Source organism: Dendrobates tinctorius, unplaced genomic scaffold, assembly GCF_039654945.1.
Source record: "Dendrobates tinctorius isolate UK_male_01 unplaced genomic scaffold, ASM3965494v1 ptg000176l, whole genome shotgun sequence".
Taxonomy (NCBI): Eukaryota; Metazoa; Chordata; class Amphibia; order Anura; family Dendrobatidae; genus Dendrobates; species Dendrobates tinctorius.
In genome coordinates, this window is record NW_027361843.1 from 1,291,897 (window position 1) to 1,316,301 (window position 24,405).

General features: G+C 40.9%; 1 protein-coding gene across 1 annotated transcript in view; it reads right to left on the reverse strand.

Annotated features, from left to right (window-relative positions):
- The window catches only part of MAGI2 (membrane associated guanylate kinase, WW and PDZ domain containing 2), a 1,360,388-nt gene that overhangs the window by 618,798 nt on the left and 717,185 nt on the right, over window positions 1-24,405 (reverse strand). The window contains exon 3 of the mRNA XM_073551424.1: window positions 8,929-9,048. Within this exon, the coding sequence (XP_073407525.1) occupies window positions 8,929-9,048 (120 nt within the window). The remainder of the gene's footprint in view (window positions 1-8,928; window positions 9,049-24,405) is intronic.

Below are 24,405 nucleotides of genomic sequence, written 5' to 3' on the forward strand. Positions count from 1 at the left end.
GTCCTCCAGCAGCTACTTTATGTTCGTAAGCAGCGCATGGCAGGGATGTCATGCGCTGCTTGCAAGCCGATGAGCAGCTGCCGGAATACTCAGTGCTCTGCACACCGGGACTGTGTGTACTCAGAGCACTGAGTATTCATTGATCTTCAGTAACGCGCACAGTGTCTGCCGCCGGCTTCCTTTAGCTGCTGGTGGTCACATGTGCCGCTACTAAAGGGAATGAATATTCACTGCATTCCACGCCCATGGGAGTGGAATGCGGTGAATATTCATTTCCCTTAAGCAGCGGCACACATGACTGCCCACCAGCAGCGCATAGATCTTATTGGGACTTCTCCATCAATTTCTTCCTTGAACTAGACAGGAACTTTTTCCATGTTCTACAGTATATCTTATTCATTACAGTCTTAGAGATCATCAAAAGGGTAGATTCCAACCCCCAGGAGAACCCCGGTCCTGTCAACAACTGCCTCTTAAAATCCAGGCTGTCAAATGGAGACCTGAAACCTGTGGGTGATAAACTGGGCAATGGGAGAGCAGATCCAGGATCTCCAGTAGGATCCAAGGATCTAAAATCGACATGTGCCTAATCCAATAAAAACTATGGTCTATTGGGCCAAAATGGAGCTATTAATATCACCTTTACTTGAACTTCCTTGATTTTCCTCACACCTGAGGGCATCACTATGGGAGGAAAGGCATAGGCTAAGTCGGGCCCCCATGGTATCTGTAAACCATCCACTGCATAAGGCTTGTTTTAAAGGGAACCTGTCACCAGGTTTTTCCTATATAAAGTAGAGCTAGCACCTGTTCAACCTCAAATACAGGATTATAGAATGCGGTATATATGTCCCCAATGCACTGTGCATAACACATAAAATAGCTTTTATTATACTCAAGGTGCAGACTGGTCTGCTGAGCGTTGCTCATCTTAATCCAGCACCTCCTTTCTTCTTGCTTCGTGTGACCAACACATCCTGCATCAACCACATAGGGAACTCCATTGCGCTCCTGCACTTCTCTCAAAATACTGTCGTTTGCATGCGCGGGGAAAGGGCAAAGAGCCCACTCCAATACTTTGCTCTGCCCTTGGCAGGTCAGAGAGAAGTAAGCCTACACAGGAGCACAATGTAGGACATTGCAATGCAGGACAGGCAAGATGCATCAGACACACAAAGCAAGAAGGAGAACAGTTGTCATGATCCAGAGTGCATCTGACAGGTTAAATGTACATAATGAACTTTTTTACTTTGGCTGTGAGCCAAAGTGGTGTGATTGCCCCCGGTGGCCATTAGAATTATTGCACTGTGGTGTCGTTTGTTCTAAGTTGCCCCGGTGGTGGTGAGTGGTATCGCACTTTAGTTTCTTTGGTTAAGTGCACTTAATTATAAAACAGGTGTGATCCTCTATAAAAGAGTCAGGTGTGTTTGATCACTGTTGGTGATATTGTGAGTTCGTCATTTGGGAAGCAAGCCTGGGTGATGAAGGAACTGAATGAGAGTCCTGGGCAGCCCAGCCAGAGGTGTTGAGTCAGCTATGGAGTCTGCAAGGAGTGCTGGCATAGATTGGTGGAGTTCATCGTTGGAGTCTGCAAGAAGGGCTGGCATGGCGTGGTGGAGTCGCAGTTTTGGTGTCGGAAGGAAGTGCTCGCATGGTTTGGTGGAGTGGCGACTATGGTGTAGAGTTGCACTCACCATGCTGGACTTGGTTGCTGAGAGCTGGACTCAAGCATGCTTGACTTCTTGGCAGAAAAGTTGGACTCAAGCATGCTGGACTTTTTGGCAGAAGCTGGACTTATCTTTGGGACTCTGTTTACTGGGCAGCTGCAACTGGTGGTGGACTCTGCTCCAAGGCTACACTATGGTGATGGATCCGGTTATGGTGATGGATCCTGTTGGAGGAGAAGTTGCACACAGGTGGTGGGCTCTGTTGCTGGGAGCTTAAGCAAAAGAGCAAAAAGCTAAGTGGTGTCCCCTTTATTGTCTTTTTCCCTTATGTGTGTTTAGTGCAGTGGTGGGATTAGTTTCCGCACCGACCAATTCCCTAGTGAGGGTTTAGGTGCAGAGCGAGTCAGGGTTTTAAGGTACGCGTGCGTCGCCCGGTGCAGAACCGGCATAGGGAACGTTAGGAGGCGGGGTTTGCAGATTTACATGTAATACTTAAATTCGCCTGTTGGAGGCGGTGTATCCAGCTGCACGTCTTATTATTTAAATTCGCCCTACTGGAGGCGCTGTATCCAGGGTTACGTGGGTCATATGGGTTCGCCTTGCGGTATTTGCTGTATCCAGACACGCGTTGATCATTACAACAGTGATCACAAGAAGAGAGGAGGCACTGGATCAATGCTAGTGACGCCCATTGGACTGGACAGTGGCAAGGGCGAGTATAATAGATTTTATTTCTTTGTTCTGCATTGGGAACACATACATCATTCTAGAATGATGTACATAAGGACATACAGGTTCTGGCCCTACTTAAATGGAACCGGTCACCATTTTTTTTCCATACAAATATGTCAGTAGGGAGCAATAGTTACACCATGTCTCAAAGTGCAATTCAACATGGGCTATTCAATTTTATATTACATATTGAGTCATATCAAGGAGTTATTTGTGCTTTACAGAAAAGAAAGTGACCTTTACTACAATCACGCAACATTCAATGCAAAATTTAACTTTACAATACAGATACATGTGAATAATCATATTTAAGGCTCGGTTCGATTTTCATTTGTTTCCACCACTTTTGACAACATTAATAGCACAGCATAAAACTTAATTTCTTCTGACAAAACATAAGAAATATAATGGAACCCTGACAGACCCCATTAAAATTCACCAGGGTCTATAGGTGCTCGTCTGACATCTGACTAATGTTTAAAGCCTATCTCAGCTTGAAAGCAGGTTAGCCACAATCATACAAAAAAAATAGAGTGGTGAAACGGAGCAGAGAAACATTCAGTTTCTCTACTATAATAATAAAGAACCTGGATGACTTTTTCAAAAGATGTAAGACAGGAACCAATGTGAAATGTACACTTGAAATCACTTTTCCCCTGGTCTAATAATGCAACATTTGTCTACATATTTTTCCTTAAAATGTAACAGGTCTATTACAGTATATAGAGTGATTATAAAGAGCTTCAGCAAGTTGCAATGTTCTTCAGGGTTGGTTTACGCTTACACATTTTTGCATGTCTCAATTACTGTAGAATACATGACATTCAAGCAACATCATGTGGGAAACCACTTGTCTTTAGAGGGTGGAGATACACCCTATATTTACCCTTCATACATGATGTTAAAAGGTTTTTAATATTGATACGTGTTGGCTTAAACAATGCTTCACAATTACAGAGTTGGAATTTACAGGAGGTTCAGTTGTATGTGTTCTTTAAGATTTTAAATCGTACAATGATACATGCCAACTTGTATGCAGTTACCATTTACGGTGCCCACCCAAATTATTTATCAATTAGTTTTAGATCATTAAGCACAACAGTCCAGGCAACTTGTATACTTAGCAGCATATCAAGTGTGAAAAATGTATCTCAGCATCACAACAGTATTTTTTTCTATTGCTCTCTAAAAAGGAGCTCTGAATTACGATAACAGAATATGTATGTACAGTATATACATACGGTACATACATACACATATATGTACAGTTGTGGCCAAAAGTATTGACGCCCCTGCTATTCTGTCAGATAATACTCCATTTCTTCCTGAAAATGATTGCAAACACAAATTCCTTGTTATTATTATCTTCATTTAATTTGTTTTAAATGTAAAAACACAAAAAGAATTGTCCTAAAGCCAAATTGGATATAGTTCCACACCAAACATAAAAAAGAGGGTGGACAAAAGTATTGGCACTGTTAGAAAAATCATGTGATGCTTCTCTAATTTGTGTAATTAACAGCACCTGTAACTTACCTGTGGCACCTAGCAGGTGTTGGCAATAACTAAATCACACTTGCAGCCAGTTGACATGGATTAAAGTTGACTCAACCTCTGTCCTGTGTCCTTGTGTGTACCACATTGAGCATGGAGAAAAGAAAGAAGACCAAAGAACTGTCTGAGGACTTGAGAAACCAAATTTTGAGGAAGCATGAGCAATCTCAAGGCTACAAGTCCATCTCCAAAGACCTGAATGTTTCTGTGTCTACCGTGCGCAGTGTCATCAAGAAGTTTAAAGCCCATGGCACTGTGGCTAACCTCCCTAGATGTGGACGGAAAAGAAAAATTGACAAGAGATTTCAACGCAAGATTGTGCGGATGTTGGATAAAGAACCTCAACTAACATCCAAACAAGTTCAAGCTGTCCTGCAGTCCAAGGGTACAACAGTGTCAACCCGTACTATCAGTCGGTGCCTGAATGAAAAGGGACTGTATGGTAGGAGACCCAGGAAGACCCCACTTCTTACCCAGAGACATAAAAAAGCCAGGCTGGAGTTTGCCGAAACTTACCTGAAAAAGCTTAAAACGTTTTGGAAGAATGTTCTCTGGTCAGATGAGACAAAAGTAGAGCTTTTTGGGCAAAGGCATCAACATAGAGTTTACAGGAGAAAAAAAGAGGCATACAAAGAAAAAAACACGGTCCCTACAGTCAAACGTGGCGGAGGTTCCCTGATGTTTTGGGGTTGCTTTGCAGCCTCTGGCACTGGACTGCTTGACCGTGTGCATGGCATTATGAAGTCTGAAGACTACCAACAAATTTTGCAGCATAATGTAGGGCCCAGTGTGAGAAAGCTGGGTCTCCCTCAGAGGTCATGGGTCTTCCAACAGGACAATGACCCAAAACACACTTCAAAAAGCACTAGAAAATGGTTTGAGAGAAAGCACTGGAGACTTCTAAGGTGGCCAGCAATGAGTCCAGACCTGAATCCCATAGAACACCTGTGGAGAGATCTAAAAATGGCAGTTTGGAGAGTGCACCCTTCTAATATCAGGGACCTGGAGCAGTTTACCAAAGAAGAATGGTCTAAAATTCCAGCAGAGCATTGTAAGAAACTCATTGATGGTTACCGTAAGCGGTTGGTCGCAGTTATTTTGGCTAAAGGTTGTGCAACCAAGTATTACGCTGAGGGTGCCAATACTTTTGTCTGGCCCATTTTTGGAGTTTTGTGTGAAATGATCAATGTTTTGCTTTTTGTTTCATTCTCTTTTGACAAATTAAATGAAGATAATAATACCAAAGAATTTGTGTTTGCAATCATTTTCAGGAAGAAAAAGAGTATTATCTGACAGAATTGCAGGGGTGTCAATAGTTTTGGCCACAACTGTATATACACACAAACCCCATCCTACAGGAATAGCTATGCTTTCTTTAAAGTTTGTCTCCATTTGGGATTTTGATTTAGTAATAATGCTGCATTATTAAATAAATAATGTTTCCACATTACTCTTTACACGCTTTTTACATAAAACATGTAAAAATGTGTTTTTTATGTCTTGTTTTGGTTTCTTTTTAAAGGTATTGCAATGACATATGTTATAGGAACTATATTTTTTAAACATCATTTTGCACAAAAACACACAAATGCCCTCAAGTCTCTCCTAGATGCTGGTTTGAACCTGGCCAGAAGCCTGTTGCTAAATGTTGATTATAAGTAGCAAAGACAATAAATCTTGTTCACAGATGATTTATATGGATCACGTACCGTGGCAACATAAATAATATATTTTCAAATGAAGCTTTAAGGCTTTTAAAATAACTTGCTGAGCACAGCAGAGCAGATCCATACATAATGATGGATTTATGAGGTTCTATTCTACTCCAGTATCTTGTTCTAATGCAGGTTCCATGTCTCTCACTAATTATTAGATTTCTTGCCATAAGAAGTGACTTTAAGTAGCTTATGGCTGTATGAAAAACTAATACCACGAACATTTTACGAACTGAAAACATAATTTCACAGGTTTTCTACTAATAGAAACGATCATTAAAACTAAATGTTAATGTAAAAAACTGTAGAAGATTAAACTGTATGACTGCAAAAAAGACATAACATATATGAACTATAAACAATTACAATTTAACCATCCACATGACCAAATTGATGCTGAATTAGCAATATTTGGGGCTGTAAAATACAACAATGATATTCACCTGCTGGCACCCATATGTGTCCAATGCAGACCGCCTCAAGGTCTGCACAAGAATCGTAAGAGGGTATGTCGCAATTCCAACAGCTGAAGGACCCCTGTGGCCTATGTTAGACTGCAGTGGTTAGGTGACAAGAGAAGTGCACTATCCGAGAAACATATAGTGATGCTCTTCTCAAGTCTCTTGACCACTGCAGCCAATCACAGGCAGCAGTCCTGCTGCCGGTGGAATGGAGAGGTCTCTTATTCCTGTGTCAGCAAAAACCAAGGAGTGTCCTTCGCTGGAGCCAGATAGGTCCTATTAGGTGAACATCACTTAGGGCCCCTTCACATGCCTGATTAAAAAATATGCGTGAGACGGTCTGTTTTTGCTATAAGTGTGGTTTTCTATCGGCAGTCTGTGCATGTATGTGCCATCCGTGTGTACATGTGTGACATAAATGTGACATGTACTGGAATAGAATGCAGAATTAAAAGTGTTAATGATGTGCAGATAAATATACAGTAGATAGATAAACATATAATGTGTGCTATGCAAGTAGATCTTTTAACCTAATAAATAAATGAAAAAAGTGATGTGGGGGCCTTCCTATTTTTGATAACCAGCAAAGGTAAAGCAGACAGCTGAGAGCTGTCATTATCAGACTGGGAAGGTCCCTTGTTATTGGGTGCTTCCCAGCCTAGAAATGCCAGCCCGCAGTCATCCGAGAAGCAAAGCATCAAATGAGATGCCCTCAATTTTAGTGCTTCCCAATGCCCTGGTGCATTGGTAATCGGGAAAATGGTGCTTCGGGTTGATATCAGCTGTGGTTTGTCAAAACACACAACTGACATCAAGTCCCTGGTGTTACTCATGGAGAGCTGTCTATCAGACATTACTAAACCAGGAAAAAAAGAAAAAGAATAACAGAGATAAATTATTTATTGAAATACGCACTCCCCTACACTTGCACTGGCTCACCAGTCTATAAAAAAAAAAAAAAAATCCCACGCGGGTCCAATGTAGTCCACTGAATCCACCATACAAAGCCTATGAAGCCTCAATCTGACGCTGCATAATTTTTGCTAACAACCACTTCTGGGTAATACTGTGCTGCACAAGACACGGCAACACTGATGAGCGGTAACGTTACTGATGTCACCAGTTTTCAGAGTTACGGGTCATGCAGAGTGAAGCGTGACCCGGTGACTCTGATGAGGGTTAGCGTTACTGATGTGATGCTTTTCAGAATTGCTGGGTCTTGCACAACACTGCAAGACTTGGAAGTGGCTGTTGATAAATCTTATGTAGCGTCAGAGTGAGGCTCCATAGGGTTTGTACAGAGAATGCTACCAACTTTGCTGGATTCGCTTGTGCATGTTGCCTTTTTATCACTGAGATTAGTATATCAGGGCGTCTGATGGACAACCCTCCATTACTAACACCAGGGCTTGATGTCAGCTGTGTTTTTGGACACTTCACAGCTGACATCAACCTCAACTACCATTACCCCGATCACCAACGTTCAAGGGGATCAGGAGGAGCCAAGGCAAAGCACCAGAATTGGAGCATCTCATGTGATGCGTCAATCGCTGGCAGGGGTTAAATAAACAGGGACCTTCCTAGCCTGATAATACCAGCTCTGAGCTTTGTGTTTTAACTTTGCGAGTTACCAAAAATGGGGTGGCCCCCACGTCATTTTTCTTAAATTTCTTTGGTTAAAAGATGTACAGTAAACAACACACACAAGGCAATAATTGTATATATATTTTCTATCTATTTACCCAAAATTTATTAGCTTTGCACATCTTTAAACATAAAAATCTTTAAGTTCTATTCTGCATTCTATTCCAGTACGTGCCACACGGACAGCACATTGATGTCATACATGTACTGTACATATCTACAAGGACCCATTGACCTGTAGTGGCTCTTGTCATCCATGCTGCCGGAAAAAAATGGACATGTCTATGTGTGGGTCACATGGACATGCGCGCAGTCCCATAGATTATAATGAGTGAAAAAATGAGGAATGAAAGTCAGCTCACCACGTTGTAGGAATACAGATGAGAAGTCCTGCATGGATGGATCCGGTACGGGTAAAAATGGATGCTACATGTACATGTGAAAAGGGACTCAGTTTGTTATTTTTACAGCTGCAAGCCCAAGAGAAACTTTATTTGCCTGGACAATCCCTTTAACCATGCTGTTGTTTCAGTTCCTTAACACATTTAAGATACTACATCTGCTTTTTGTAAATGCAAAGATCCATTCTATGTATCCTAAATATAACAGTGTCAGAAATCTCTCTTATGCTGAAATGTCAGAGAAGGCAAAATGCATCATCCTGGAGCACAGACTATTTAACTCTGAGGTTTATTACATTTTTTTGCCTCCCCTTCTAAGAAACATACTAAGCTGTACGAAGATATTAAAATCTGCATATAACTAATGAGTACAGGGTATAATATTCATCTCACTTACATAGTGCCACTAATTCCACAACGCTTTGCAGACACCTTCATATTCGTACTGTTGCTAACTAGTGATGAGCGAGTATACTCGTTGCTAGGGTGGTCTCCAAATATTTTGACGTTTCTCAGAACTAGTATGGTCTTTGGAAGGTCACCTCTCTACCTTCCATGTACTATTCAGAGTAGACCGCTTTTCTGGAAAGTAGCGCCAAACAAATGGTATAATCAGCTGCATACTGCATATGTTTGTAAAGGAAAGAGATGGAGTCTCATTGGTTGATACTTATTTGCACTAACATTCATGAAAGATAACCATTCTAGATTATTTAGCCTCTCCATTAAAATGATCATAGCTTTCCAAACTCACCCTCATAAGTACCGCTCTCCAATAAGGCTCCACTTTTCTCTAATTCCATAAACGCTTCCACCGAAATAAAGTTGTAATCCACACCTGGCACCTCCCCTTCTTTAGGTTGCCTTGTGGTGCCTGTTGGGGTGAAATAAGTCATAAGTATTAGTAAAACAGAAAGATTACGTGCCAAAAAATACAGCACAAAACAGATCCATTAAAGAGAACTTGCAGGATATTTATTCCCCAACTAAAGATGTGAGTGTAAGACCCCATTAATGCTTACTACATTTACTCTTTTCTAGTCTAATTTCATTAGTGCATTACTGAGAAATCTAATTTTGAAGGTTTTTTCTTTCTAAAGTGCGGTCACTTCTCACTGGATCTGCTGTACTTCGCTACCCACTGCCAGCCTCAGGCCGTTGATTGACAGGCGACTTCTCCCTCAGTGGCCACTTTCCCTACACAATTGCAGTCATTGTCCAGGTTTAGGTCATCAGAAGGGGCGACGCCTGCACAGTGTGCTCCTGATGACACTACAAGGCCAATATACCAGCTCCCACAGCCTTATTATTTTTAGCTCACTGCGTAAGCAACGTCATTGCCCAGGTTCATTGCTGTGATGGTGCCTGGGCATTGAGCTCTTAATGGTACATTGATTTTTCATCATCATCCTCATCATCAGGAGCTCATTGCCCTGGCACCACCCCTTCTGATGAAACTAAGCCATGGCACTTGGCTAGGGAGATTGGTAACTGAGGAAAAAGTCACCTGTCAATCAATGATTGGACGTCAGCAGTGAAGTACAGCAGAGCTGGTGAGTAAAATGCCCACCCCGATGTACTCTCTCACTAATGCCCAAATGAAATTCTACTTGAAAGCAATGAATGTAAAAAGGATTAACGGGGCTTTATATGCATAGTTTTAGTTAATGATCAAATATCCTGCTGATATGTTATCAAAAGTGGAGTTTTTACTGTCAATGTAAAGTTTCCTACATGCTTGCAATTGCTTTGTGATCACTGCATGATTATGTGTTCTGCATGATCTCACATAAATCACTAATAACACTATATTTGGCTTCAATCGTCTGTTGTTTAATCCCTTTCCTACATTGGACGTAATATTCCGTCCATGTGACCTGGGACCTAAGTCCCAAGGACGGAATATTATGTCACGCGTGATCAGCGATGCTCACGGGGGGAGGGCCGCTAATCGCAGCCGGGTGTCAGCTGACTATCACAGCTGACAACCGGCACTATGTGTCAGGGGCGGTCACGGACCGCCCCCGGCACATTAATCCCTGACACACTGCAATCAAACATGACTGCAGTGTACCGGGGCATAGGAGAGAAGCACGCAAGAGAGGGGGCTCCCTCCATGCTTCCCTGTGACCCCCGGAGCGACGCGATGTGCTGCGTCGCTCTGAGAGTCCTCCTCCCTGCAGGCCCCCAGATCCAATATGGCTGCGGGGGCCTTCGGGATCCTGCAGGGAGGCGACTTCCTCACTGCCTGCTAAAAGCAGGCATGAGGAAGCCTGCAGCAGCGCCTGTCAGATTGCTGATCTGACACAGCGCTGTTCTAAGTGTCAGATCATCGATCTGACACAAGACAGTGATGTCCCCCTGGGACAATATAATAAAGTAAAAAAAAAATCACTTGTAAAAATAATTAAAGAAAATCCCAAAATAAATAAAAAAAATTCCCCCCCAAATTTTTCAAAATAAAAAAACCAAAACAATAAAAGTACACATATTTAGTATCGCCACGTCCATAACGACCCGCCCTATAAAACTGCCCCACTAGTTAACCCCTTTAGTGAATCCCTTCAAAAAAAGAAAAACAAAGCAAAAAACAATGCTTTATCATCATACTGCCGAACAAAAAGTGCAATAACGCGCAATCAAAAAGACGTATATAACCATGGGACCGCTGAAAACATCATCTTGTCCCGCAAAAAATGAGCTGCCACACAGCATCATCAGCAAAAAAATAAAAAAGTTATAGCTCGCAGAATAAAGCGATGCAAAAATAATTATTTTTTATATAAAATTGGTTTTATTGGAGAAAAGCGCCAAAACATAAAACAAGACATAAATGAGGTATCGCTGTAATCGTACTGACCCAAAGAATAAAACCGCTTTATCAATTTTACTACACGCAGAACGGTGTAAACGCCCCCCCAAAAGAAATTCATGAAATGCTGGTTTTTGTTCATCCTGCGTCCCAAAAATCGGAATAAAAAGCTATCAAAAAATGTCACGTGCCCAAAAATGGTACTAATAAAAATGTCAACTCGTCCCACAAAAAATAAGACCTCACATGACTCTGTGGGTCAAAATATGGAAAAATTATAGCTCTCAAAATGTGGCGATGCAAAAACTATTTTTACAATAAAAAGCGTCTTTTAGCGTGTAACAGCTGCCAAACATAAAAACCTGCTAAAAATAGTAAATCAAACCCCCATTTATCACCCCCTTAGTTAGGGAAAAATAATAAAATTAAAAAAAGTATTTATTTCCATTTTCCCATTAGGGTTAGGGCTAGGGTAAGGTTTAGGTCTAGGGCAGAGATTAGGGTTAGGGGTGTGTTGGGGTTAGGGTTGGAGTTAGAATTGGGGGGTGTCCACTGTTTGGGCACATCAGGGGCTCTCCAAAAGTAACATGGCGTCTGATCTCAACTCCAGACAAAAGTCAAATGGCGCTGCTTCCCTTCCGAGCTCTGCCATGCGCCCAAATAATGTTTTACCCCCACATATGGGGTATCAGCGTACTCAGGACAAATTGCACAATAACTTTTGGTGTCCTGTTTCCCTTGGGAAAATAAAAATTGGGGGTGAAAAGATCATTTTTGTGGAAAAAATATGATTTTTTAATTGTTCGGCTGTACGATATAAACTTCTGTGAAGCCCTTGGGGGTTCAAAGTTCTCACCACACATCTAGATAAGTTCCTTGGGGGGTCTAGTTTCCAAAATGGGGTCATTTGTGAGGAGTGTCCACTGTTTAGGAACATCAGGGGCTCTCCAAACGTGACATGGTGCCAGATCTCAATTCCAGCCAATTTTGCATTGAAAAAGTCAAACGGCGCTCCTTTCCTTCCGAGCTCTGCCATGCGCTGTAACAGTGGTCCACCCCCACATATCAGGTATCAGCGCACTCAGGACAAATTGCACAATAACTTTTGCCGTCCAATATCTCCTGTTACCCTTAGTAAAATAAAAAAATGGGACCTGAAGTAATTTTTTTTGTGAAAAAAAGTTAAGTTCATTTTTCTAAACATTCAAAAAATTCTTGTGAAGCACCTGAAGGGTTAATAAACTTCTTGAATATGATTTTGAGCACCTTGAGGGGTGCTGTTTTTAGAATGGTGTCACTTGGGTATTTTCTATCATATAGACCCTCTCAAAGTGACTTCAAATGTGATGTGGTCCCTAAAAATAAAATGGTGTTGTAAAAATGAGAAATCGCTGGTCAACTTTTAACTCTTATAACTTCCTAACAAAAAAAAATATTGGTTCCAAAATTGTGCTGATGTAAAGTAAACATGTGGGAAATGTTACTTATTAAGTTTTTTGTGTACCATATCTCTGTGATTTAAGGGAATTTAAATTCAAATTTGGAAAATTGTGAAATTTTCAAAATTTTCACCAAATTTCCATTTTTTTCACAAATAATTGCAAGTTATGTGAATGAAATTTTACCACTAACATGATGTACAATATGTCACAAGAAAACAATGTCAGAATCACCGGGATTCAAGGAAGCGTTATTACCTCATAAAGGGACAGTGGTCAAAATTGTAAAAATTAGCCCGGGCTTTAACATGCAAACCACCCTTGGGGGTAAAGAGGTTAAACAGGCCAATGGCTAATACAATCGTTCTGATAGATCATCATTAGTCACAGCAGCACATTACGGTTTACACAGGTTGATTTGCTGCTGAGAACAATGATTTCTAAGCAAGCTTAAAAAGCATTTAATCCAAACTAGCAATTTTCTAATTCATTGAGATATTGGCGGCCTTTTTAGATAGATTTGCTGATTATCGTCCTAAATGGACCCTAAGGAAAATTAAAGTTCTAATTTTTTTTTAAACTCCTAACAATATCCTTCTTCTTGAGCCCATTCGTTCGCAATTTGTCTTTTGCCACGATTTTCTGGAAACACTAAAAATGCAGCGTTTTACCGAAGTTTTGAAAAATCACGGCACCATTGCATTAGCACAACCTTAGACTGATGCTACACAGCAACACGCAGCAGACCTTAGAAAAGTTATGAGACCAAAAACATTTGAGGAACTGGTCTGTCAAATTTGTTTTTATTTCTTCATTTTTTTATTGCAGCTTTTGGAGCTTTGTGGGCAATTGTCAAAGCCCTGTGAAAGTAAAATCCTGGCCAGGAACGAATGCAAATAAAGAAATCTCCATTTTAGTGGCAAGCAGGTCACGCACTTTCTATAATTCTTTAAAGAAGCAAAAAGTACATAATTCACAACTTAAAAAAAAATAAAAACTGCTCAGGGCTTTCTGATAAATATACAATAGGATCACACAGACCAAGCTGTGGAAGGAAGAAGGGATATTTGCATCTTTTGAAGACAATGCTGTCTGCTTGGTGGAACATGATAAAAGTAGACTGAATAAAACAAGACTATAAATATTCACAAGGCTTTACTATATGCGATGTGGGGATCAATGACATAACAGAGCACACAAACATGGTGCCATGTGCTATTACTACACCTGATTATTGCTATATCGTAAAGAAGGCCAGACAGCTCAACGCATTGTTTTAATAATGGATTTGCATTCTCTCTAAAATAAAAATTTTGGAGCACTTTTTCATAAACTCTACATGTTCCTGCTTTTGTTATATTTCAAATAAAGTATCTCTCTACAAAGTTTACATAGACCTTGTGCAAGTTCCTACACAGTGTCCAATCTTTTGGGTGGATGGTAATGCCCAGCTGTCAGTTTAGTCCTAATTTTCCAGTAGAAATAATACAGGAACTGCACAACATAGAATTCCAATGAAATAAGGATTCTGAATCCTCATTTATTAGAACTCTATACAGATACTCTTAACTTGATAAATCTGAATAATTCTTTGTACCGTGTCAAGGGATAGGTGCACGACACATGGATTTTCACATTGATGTTCTGCATTGTGCACTAATTGCTGATTTTCTTAGGAGCATCTAGAACAGTGTTACCCAAACACGGTCCTCACAGTCCCCTAACACATCATGTTTTTAGGATTTCCTTAGTATTGCACAGGTGGCAGCTTCTGACACATTAACAATAATTCCATCATCTGTACAATACTAAGGAATTCCTGAAAACATGATGTATTGGGGATCATGAGGACTGGTTTGGAAATTGGGAAACCCTGATCTAGAACAAAACTATGGAGACTATTACTATTCACATCAACCCCTGAGCACTATCAGGGCTAACAATCAGATTTTTAGACACACACACAAACTGAGACTAATTTCACAATTAATAAAGCTGTTTGCTTGGAGCTTGCATTTAGTGAGTGGGTCAAAGTCGAAGTACGCAGAAGAAACTCCACACAAAACAAGCACAGGAGAACGCCCATGGAGGTTTTATTTCTGGCTGGATTCAAATCTAAGACACTATTGCTAAATCATTGAACTGTGTTGACCAATACAGACTGAAAATGGCAAACATATGGCTTGTAACAAGGGTGGATATATATATAATAGACAGCAGGGGACCCCTGTACAGAAACAGTGTATTGGCTCCCTGATGTTTAATAGCTTCTTTACCAAGAGTGATAGATTCCTTACTATGATGCCCTGGTAGAGATGAGTCAACATATTCACATGGAACTGAATTCTACTCTAACATTACAAAAATTATAATTTGCCAAAATAGCAATATATTGGGCAATTTGCTTCTACACAATAGTTGGACACAATTTTGCTGATCCGTAAACAGCCATTAAAAGGTCCAGGATGGAACCCAGGTCGGTTTTGTGCATGTGCGTGTATGGTTCACATTTTACAACTGTGGTTTAACACAGAAATGTTGGGATTCAGCAATTACAGTGCTGGCAGATCCCGGTCAGAAGGAGCGCAGAGAGGGGAAAGTGTGGATTTAAAATCTTCTTTTATTAAAGTCCGCAACGCGTTTCGACAGAGACTTCTGTCTTCCTCAGGTGATTGCCACCTGAGGAAAACAGAAGTCTCTGTCGAAATGCGTTGTGGACTTTAATAAAAGAAGATTTTAAATCCACACTTTCCCCTCTCTGTGCTCCTTCTGACCGGGCTCTGCCAGCACTGTAACTCATTTCCTCGTTTGAGGTACCCGGCTGGAGCTGCAGTGAACACCCTTGTAACGCGCGGCTGGCGCTCCCCTGTGACCGTCTATACTACTTTGATTTGGAGGCCAAGACGTCCAGATAGGGAATGGTGAAGAGTGGAGGGACTGAACAAATGAGCAATAAGGCGATAAGTACTTTTTCTCCATTTTCTATATCATATCTTCATTATTTTCTAAGATTTCGTTGCAAATCTAATTTTCCAAGAATCAGCTTGTCGATTTGGAATTCTCTCAGATCTGCTCATCTTTACTCTCTGATCAATCTTACATCTGATAGGCCAGAATCCTTAAGCAAAGTGCCCTCTTAAGTGGTATGGGCTCCCCAATCGAATGGTGACATTAACCCTTTGTTAGATTAACCCACTCGCCACCAATATAGGGCAATGGGAAGCCCACACATTTTTTAACAACGAATTACCGTAACCCCTTAAAATAACAACTACAACTCCCAAATTTTGCACACAAACCCTCATCTAATTATTAGTCAGGGACATATTAAAAAACATGAAATGAAATGCTTTACTGAATGTAAACCATGTGTCATTTCATGTCGGGTTGGGGAATGATTTCATAGAAGCCGGCAATTTAATTAGCGGCTATTCTGCTATGAAGAACTCTGTGAAATATAAATATATATGTTTGTCACAATGACATGTGTATATATATATATGTATTCTATGTGTATATATCTATTCTTTCTTTCTTTATTAAACCTGACAGTGTGATTTTACTGTATAGCGCACTGAATTGCCGGCTTTTCTAAAAGACACTGGGTGCGTATTTCTCGCAAGTCACATGTGTGGTCCGTGTGTAATCCGTATTTTTTGCGCACCCATAGACTTGCATTGGCGTATTACGGGCGTAGTACGCTGACAATCGTATACAGCTGTTGGGAGCAAACCCATAGAGAATAATTTGTCCGTGTGTAATGCGTGCTTTTAACGCCTCTCACTCATCCGTATTCCTCGCCAGTGTGACCCCGGCCTTACTCTACCTTACAGATTAACTTTTTTTAGTGCAGTGTTAAGAATAAGCCTCTAAAAACAGTATACGTATGCTGCGAATATTTTTTTTTATAGTTTAAACTGCCTGTTCATATACATTTTAATTTATGGCTAAGATATGAAATTGTATGGCATATTTCATGTGCTTTACTTCCATATGGGCATCAAAATGTGCTGTTCTGCTTATTTTTACTACTGCCTTAAATAATGCGGCTGCACGCGGAATACACTGGATGGTGAAGTGTAGATCTTCCTTTTGTGCCGCCTGATCTCCAGGGAAGTGTGCATGATTAAAATGACACTGTCGTGTGCCCGGAGCAAATGAGGCGACTTCTGAAAGAAGTAGGAGACAGAAAAACAACAAAGAGTGTCTGATAAAGACTGGAGCGTGGCATTTCTTTCTTTACACTAAAGAGAATTGCACAGTTTTGTCAATTAAAAAAAAAAATGCATATTTGAATATGCCCGAGTAAATTCCTCAACAGTGAAGATTGTAAAAATGTATTAGACAAATATTTGCCAGTAAAGAGCACTGGTTGACAAGCAGTCATTTGCCTGAGATAGATGATCTCCTCGATGGTAGGCAATTAACGGAATGTAATAAAATAGTACATTTAAGTCATGTAGTTATAGCAGTTACAAAGGGGTCTATTGTCTGAAGCAGCTCAAAGACCCCCTCTGTCACACTGAAATATACCAATAGAATTATCACTTATCCCCTTCGTGACCGGGCCAATTTTTTTAAATTCTGACCAATATCACTTTATGTGGTGATAACTCTGGAACGCTTCAACAAATCCCAGTGATTTTGAGAATGTTTTTTCGTGGCACATTATAATTTATGATAGTGGTAAATATAGATTGATATATTTTGTGTTTATTCATAAAAAATAGCAGAAACTTGACAAAAATGTAAAAAAAGTTGCAATTTTTCAAACTTTTAATGATTATCCCTTTAATCCAGATAGTCATACCACACAAAAACATTAATAAATAAAATTTCCCACAAGTCAGCTTTACATCAGCACCATTTTTAAAACACTAATTTATTTTGTTAGCCTTTTAGGAGGTTTAAAAATGTAGCAGTAATTTTTCATTTTTTCAAGGAAAGTTACAAAATTATTTTTTTGAAGGACCAATCCAGGTTTGAAGTGACTTTGGAAAACCCTAAACATGATACCATTTTAAAAACTGCACCCCCTGACATATTGAAAACTGCTGTCAGGTAGTTTATTAACCCTTCAGGTAATTTTCAGGAATTAATGCAAAGAGGTATAGCCGGAATGAAAAAGTGTTTGTTTACCACCTAAATGTCGCTGACTTCAGAACTGGCCGCTGTAGCCGGCAGACTCTAAGGCCACGAACTGCTATGGCAAACATCAGGACCACATAATCATGATCACAGTGTGTCAATGAGATTAAAGTGCAAAGCCCCAATAATCTAGTAACCATTTATTTGATGTAGTCACTTTTGACAGCAGCAACTAAGGGGTTAAACAGATATGGACGGTGCCAATACCGATGATTTGTGATACAGCAAGTTGTCAGATATAGTGGACAGCCGACAGCTGCTGGATTGTCACCTGTGTGGGGATGATATTCCCTTATATCTCAGGTCAGTAAATATATGTATTGGCTGTCATGAAGGGGTTAATCCTTTACATGGGATCCAGACAGTAGGCATTGCTCTAATTTTCTTTTTAAAGGTGGTCCTGTGCCTCTTTTGCTTACAGGGTCCCAGCAAAGCTGCAACATATGGAATGTCTACTTCCGATTTCAAAATACCCAAACTAAAGAAATGTTTTATGAAATTATTGCATTTAGTTATGGAACAACATTACCTAGCATTGAAAGCATCCAATGTTGCCACCTTTTATGATTATAATTGCGACCAATTACTTCCCATCACTTGATATTTATTTTCTATACCTTTCACAACTTTCTTTTCAGAACTGTTTCCATGCAGATTCATTGATAAAAAGGTGTTCAAGTTATTAACAGTCCAATAGGTTTCATTTTCTGTTTCATTTATTTTACATGTCACAAATTTAGGTTAAAGTGGATGTCCACTACTAGGACATGTCATGAAAAAAATAGCATTTTACTGTCCCAGTAATGTGAATAAGATTTCTGAAGTGTTGTGCACATGCTCCTTATTTTTTTGCTTGTAGATTTGAACTAGTTTCAATTCTGCAGAATGTCAATTTTGCAGCAATATTCAACCATTTTTATGAATGGAAAAACAATACCATCAAACACACACATTTTCTACAGTATTTTTCCTGCTAACACATCAGTATTTGCAGATTTGTGCTGGAAATACTGAACGTGTGTGAATACCCTATCCCTGACTGAATTCAATCAAATAAAAAGAGAGAGATGTAATATATATTTACGTTTCGTTAAATTTGACTTTTAGAAATGTATTATTATAAATAGATGGATAGGAATAGGCATGCCAAGCTTGTAGCCTATACAGTCACATCTCTAGACAGAATCAGAGTCGGTATACAAAAGGTTACAATGGAAAAAAAGACAAAAAAAGACTCAACAATTGAAAAAGCAATGCTTTATATGCATAACTAGTCACACCCCTTGTAGGTATCATATAATACAGGCACCTGGAGGTCAGTTTCCAATGTTTGTTTGTGTCCAGGGCCGGTGTTATGGGCAGGCAGACCAGGCAGCTGCCTAGGGCCCCCGCTCCTCCAGGGGCCCCCAGCCAGCAGCACATCACACAGCCGCTATGGGGCCCCTGTGAGGCAGGGGGAGGGGGGCCCGCCTGCCCCCAGCACCGACTCCCACCGCCGCCGCCGCTGCACTGAAGGAGGCAGTGATGGAGGAGAGAGCGTCAGCTGACACTCCCTCTCCCATCATTCCCTGCTCTGCCTCTGACAGAGTGGGGGCGCGATGACATCATGGCGCTCTCACTGTGTGCCAGGCAGACAGAGCAGGAGAGGAGACAGGAGCAGCCAGCAGCGCGGGCACGTGAAGAAGGTGAGGAGTGTTTTTTTTTTTTAAATCAGTGTGAGTACTGGACTGTGGGGCCACTCTGGGGGAATATATACCATGCTCGGCTGTATCATACCATGCTGGGCTGTATTACACCATTCTGGGGGGCTATATACTATGCTGGGCTGTATCATACCATGCTGGGGTGGCTATATACCAGACTGAGCTGTATTATACCATTCTGGGGGGGCTATATATCATGCTTGGCTGTATTATACCATGCTGGGCTGTATTACACCATGCTGGGGGGCTATATACCAGGCTGGGCTGTATTATACCATTCTGGGTGGGCTACATACCATGTTGGGCTGTATCATACCATGCTAGGGGGGCTATATACCATGCTGGGCTGTATTATACCTTGCTGGGGGGCTACATACCATGCTGGGCTGTATTATACCATTCTGGGGGGCTATATAGCATGCTGGGCTGTATTACACCATTCTAGGGGGGCTATATACCATGCTGGGCTGTATTACACCTTTCTGGGGGGCTATATACCATGCTGGGCTGTATTACACCATGCTGGCCTGTATTACACCATTCTGGGGGGGCTATATACCATGCTGGGCTGTATTATACCATGCTGGGGGGGCTATATACCATGCTGGACTGTATTATATCATACTGGGCTGTATTATTCCATTCTGGGCTGTATTATACCATGCTGGGTTGTATTATACCATTCTGGGGGGCTATATACCATTCTGGACTGTACTATACCATGCTGTGCTGTATTATACCATTCTTGGGGGGCTATATACCATGCTGGGCTGTATTATACCATACTGGGCTGTATTATACCATGCTGTGCTTATACCTTGGTGGGCTGGGCTGTATACCATGGTGGGCTGGGCTGTATACCATGGTGGGCTGGGCTGTATACCATGTGGTGCTGGGCTATATACCATGTGGTGTTGGGCTATATACCATGTGGTGCTGGGCTATATACTATGCAGCTGTGTTATATACCATGGGGGGTATATTTTACATTATATTCTATAGGGGAGGCTGTGTTATATAACATGGGGGGCTACATTATATTCTATGGGGAGGTGGGCTGTATTATATTCTATTTGGGGCTACATTATATTCTAAGGGGGGGCTGTATTATATTTATTATATTTGATGGGGCTGCATTATACTATATGAGGAGGGCTACATTGTATTCTATGGAGGGGCTACATTATACTTTATAGGGGGCTGCATTATATCCTATGAAGGGGTTGCCATATATTCTATGGAGGGGCTGCATTATACTATATGCGGGGTGGGGCTGCATTATATTCTATGGGGGGTTACATTGTATTCTGTGGAGTGGCTGCATTATACTCTATGGTAGCTGCATTATTTTCTAAGGGGTGGCTGCATTATACTATAAAAGGGGGGCTGCATTATATTCTATGGGGGTTACATTATATTGTATGGCGGGGCTGCATTATAGTCTGTGGGGTGGCTGCATTATGCTCTATTGGGTGGCTGCATTATACTATATGTGGGCTGCATTATACTGTTTTGAGGACTATGGGGAATACATTATATGAAGAACTATGGGGTGCATTATGCTATGGGAAGTGAATTGTACTACATGGGTGACTATGGCAGTGCATTATACTATATGGAGAACTATGAGGAGTGTATTATACTATATGGAGGACTGAGCAGTGTATTTTAATATATGGAGGGCTATGAGGAGTGTATTATACTTTATGGAGGACTGAGGAGTGTATTATACTACATGGAGGACTATGGGGCAGATTATATTATATGGAGGACTATGGGGTGTAAACTGTAGATGTGCTGCTGATAACATGATACTGTATGGTGATCTGTTAGGGTGTGTGCACACGTTGCGGATTAGTCTGCGGCTTTTTCAGCAGTGAAATCATATCTCTTGGCAGAAACTGCAGGGTAAAACACTTGCATTTTTCCTGCGGATTCCTAGCATGTGTACAGCGGATTTGATGCAGGTTCTAGTGAGGTTTGGCAGTGCGGATGAGAGAGAGATTGATTGATTTGTATGCCCCGGAACGTACACTGCAGCTGCGGTTCCGCAAAAAAGAAGTAACATGTAATAAACCGCTGCAAATCTGCACAGAACTTTCCGCAGCATGTGCACGGCGGATTTGGTTTTCCATAGGTTTACATGGTACTGTAAACCGCATGGAAACTGCTGCGGATCCGCAGGACCAAATCCGCTGCGGATCCGCAGCAAAAACCGCAACGTGTGCACACACCCTTAGTGGTCCATTAGTAATCGTTCTGTCCCCATCATTCTTTCTCAGACGGTGGAAAGAGGCCGGGAAACAAGTATTGAACGAATTCTTCAATTTTGTCGATCATTTAGCGGCCTGAACTCAGCCATGTAAATACAACTGAAATGATTCTGTGTGATGTGCAATATGTTAGCATTTGGGGCCCCATTTTAAACTTTGCCTAGGGCCCCACTTTGCCTAAAACAGGCCCTGTTTGCATCCATTTGGTGTTTGCAGGTAAAACTGCAGCAAAGGCAAGAAATGTGCTGCCTGGTTTAAAATGCACAATAATTGTATTTCAAATCATTGAAAACTGACCAAAAAAAGGGTCAGTTTTTAGGTATAAAATATTGATCTCATCCATACCAACCAAGAGCAGTTGTAAAAAGGGTCAAAAGTCTAACCTGCCCCCCAAAAAACAGCATGCATCAAGTGAGACATTGGTCACATCTACTGACAACCATGTATGTCTAAGCTTACGCTGTTGAAAGTTAGAATTTGTAACCCTACAAAATTGTGTGCAAGCCTTGCATAGGGCTCCTCATTAAACCTGTGAATTGTTGATCACTATTGAGGTTGTCCCAATTGTAGGACCCCACATTTTCAATTTACATAACAAAGGTAAATTTTAAAAAAAACTTTAATGTTTGACATGGCAAACTTTGATGGCTTTTAAGCATATTGCTTCCAAAGTATTGTGCTGGAAGTGGTGGCAAGGATCTTTCTTATTGCTTATTTAACATGAATATATTTTTCATCTTCCAGCAGCAGAAAACAAATGGATTTTTGTGCTGCAGGCAGCTGTTATCTCACAAAGTAAAATAAATGTTTAAATAGCATCACATAGCTATTCATCTTCCCACTTGATTCCTCCAAGCTGAGCAGTATGGCAAAAGGCTCAAAAGAATAACCTTAAAATTATTATAGGTTTGCAGTGTGGCATCCTCTACAAAGAAAGATGCATCACTTAATATGTCAGCTATCCCAATTTTCTATCATACTCTTGCTAACTCTACTTCTTTCTAATATTATAACCCTTCACGCTTGTCTTTTATGGTATTTCAATTAAATACAAAATACCAGTTACTGTCCATCCGCCGTCTCCATCATCACATTTTCCCCCTTATCAAATTGAATCTTTCCAAAAAGTGAACATCTTCCATTTTTTTTCAGCTTATCTGTGTATGGTACTACAACAACTCCTATGCAGCATGATGGCTGTCTTGGGGTTATTTTTGTGTCAGATCTTTAATTAACCCCCAATATCCAATTACTCACACATTCACATTACCTACACTTCAAAAATATCTCCACAATTCAATCTTTTTTTACCCTCAAAACTTAAAATACTATAGTCACTTTGTTGATTATCGTCTGTACTACTAATAATCTTTGAGTAAGTTCACAGAAGCATTAAGAAAAAAAAAATCTAAAATCAATCAACATTTCGCCCAGAAAAGGTGTGACAACTTGTAATCCAAGTATGTAGTCCTTTTTTTTGCAGCGGTTATTAAATTACAAGACCAATGTCACGGGGTTACCGCAACAGAGGAGCCAGAAAACTGCAGCGTCTAATTGCTCCTACTCCTGCTCTGAAATGAAGCACTTCACCTGCTTTTTAAATGTTGCTAATTTCTTTTGGCAGAACTGGGGTTAACCCCGACCATGTTGGGAGCTCTGGAAGTCTGAGCTTTCAGCTGAGCTCAGTTAGCCACTTCCATCCTCTTTATAATCTGGGTCCTAATTGAAACCCATGTCAGAGCTAGCTTATGCTGCATGGCTTGGAGGAGAGATGTTTATATGAGGAGTCTGAAGGAGTTATAGGTGACTTGTGTGGGTTTGTAAGTGTGATAACTCCCTTCCCTCTTCTTACTTTGGTTTTTCCACATCCTCCACTCCCCGATGCATTCCTCTGTTATATCTGAGTGAATATTTTGTATGCCTGGTCTTTTCAGTTACTCTTGTTCGTGTTGCCTTGGTCGTCGGGTTGTTGTACTGCAGTGCACGAAAGTGCCCCTCTTCCCTGGGTGGGGAAGAGAACACGCGGAGGGCTGATTCAGGAGATAAGGCAAGGGTGGAGGCCCCGGCATCTTCACCTTCAGAAGTATCCCAGGGAATAGGGCGAGCTAGGTCGCCTCCTAGTGTTAGGGGCAGGGAAGGAGCCCCTGGTGTCGGGTCACCAGACAGCTAAGTCGTGATATCCATTTACAAGTTTCCTCTGATTACAATTCTGAATGTATCCATAAAAAAACAGATGCTATGTGTATTTTTTTAAGGCACCCATAGAATTGATTGAACATGTCCATGCGCACATCTACGTTCCCATAGACTGTAATGTGTTTTTTTGTGCATTCCGTGAGCATGTGGTTTTTTGAGACAGGTTGGACGGACCAAAAATGCAACAGGTAGCGTCCAGCGCGCCTGGGCGCACACTACAAAAAAACCGCATGCGCATGTAAAACACGTACGAACGCGTGCAAACGCTAGACCCATGTTAAAGATAGGGGAAAAGGACGCATGCGCTTGTATGCGCAAAAACGCAGCGCAAAAAAAGCTAGTGTGAAACCAGCCTAAATCAGTTAACAAAATGAAAAGTAAGTGAACAAAAAAGAAATATAAAAAGGCAAATGAATATTTGTTGTAACCACAGTTTGCCTTCCAGAACAGCATCAAAGCATCAATTCTTCTAGGTACATTTACAAACTTTTTAATGCAATGTGGCAAGGCAATTGTTTTAAATATCTAGAAGTACTAACCACAGATCTTCTATGGATGCAGGCATGCGCACATCTTTTGCCTCTAAGTAATTTCACACATAATCAATGTTGATGATATGACCTACACAGAGCCGTGAGCTCACTTCATTATTCTTAATAA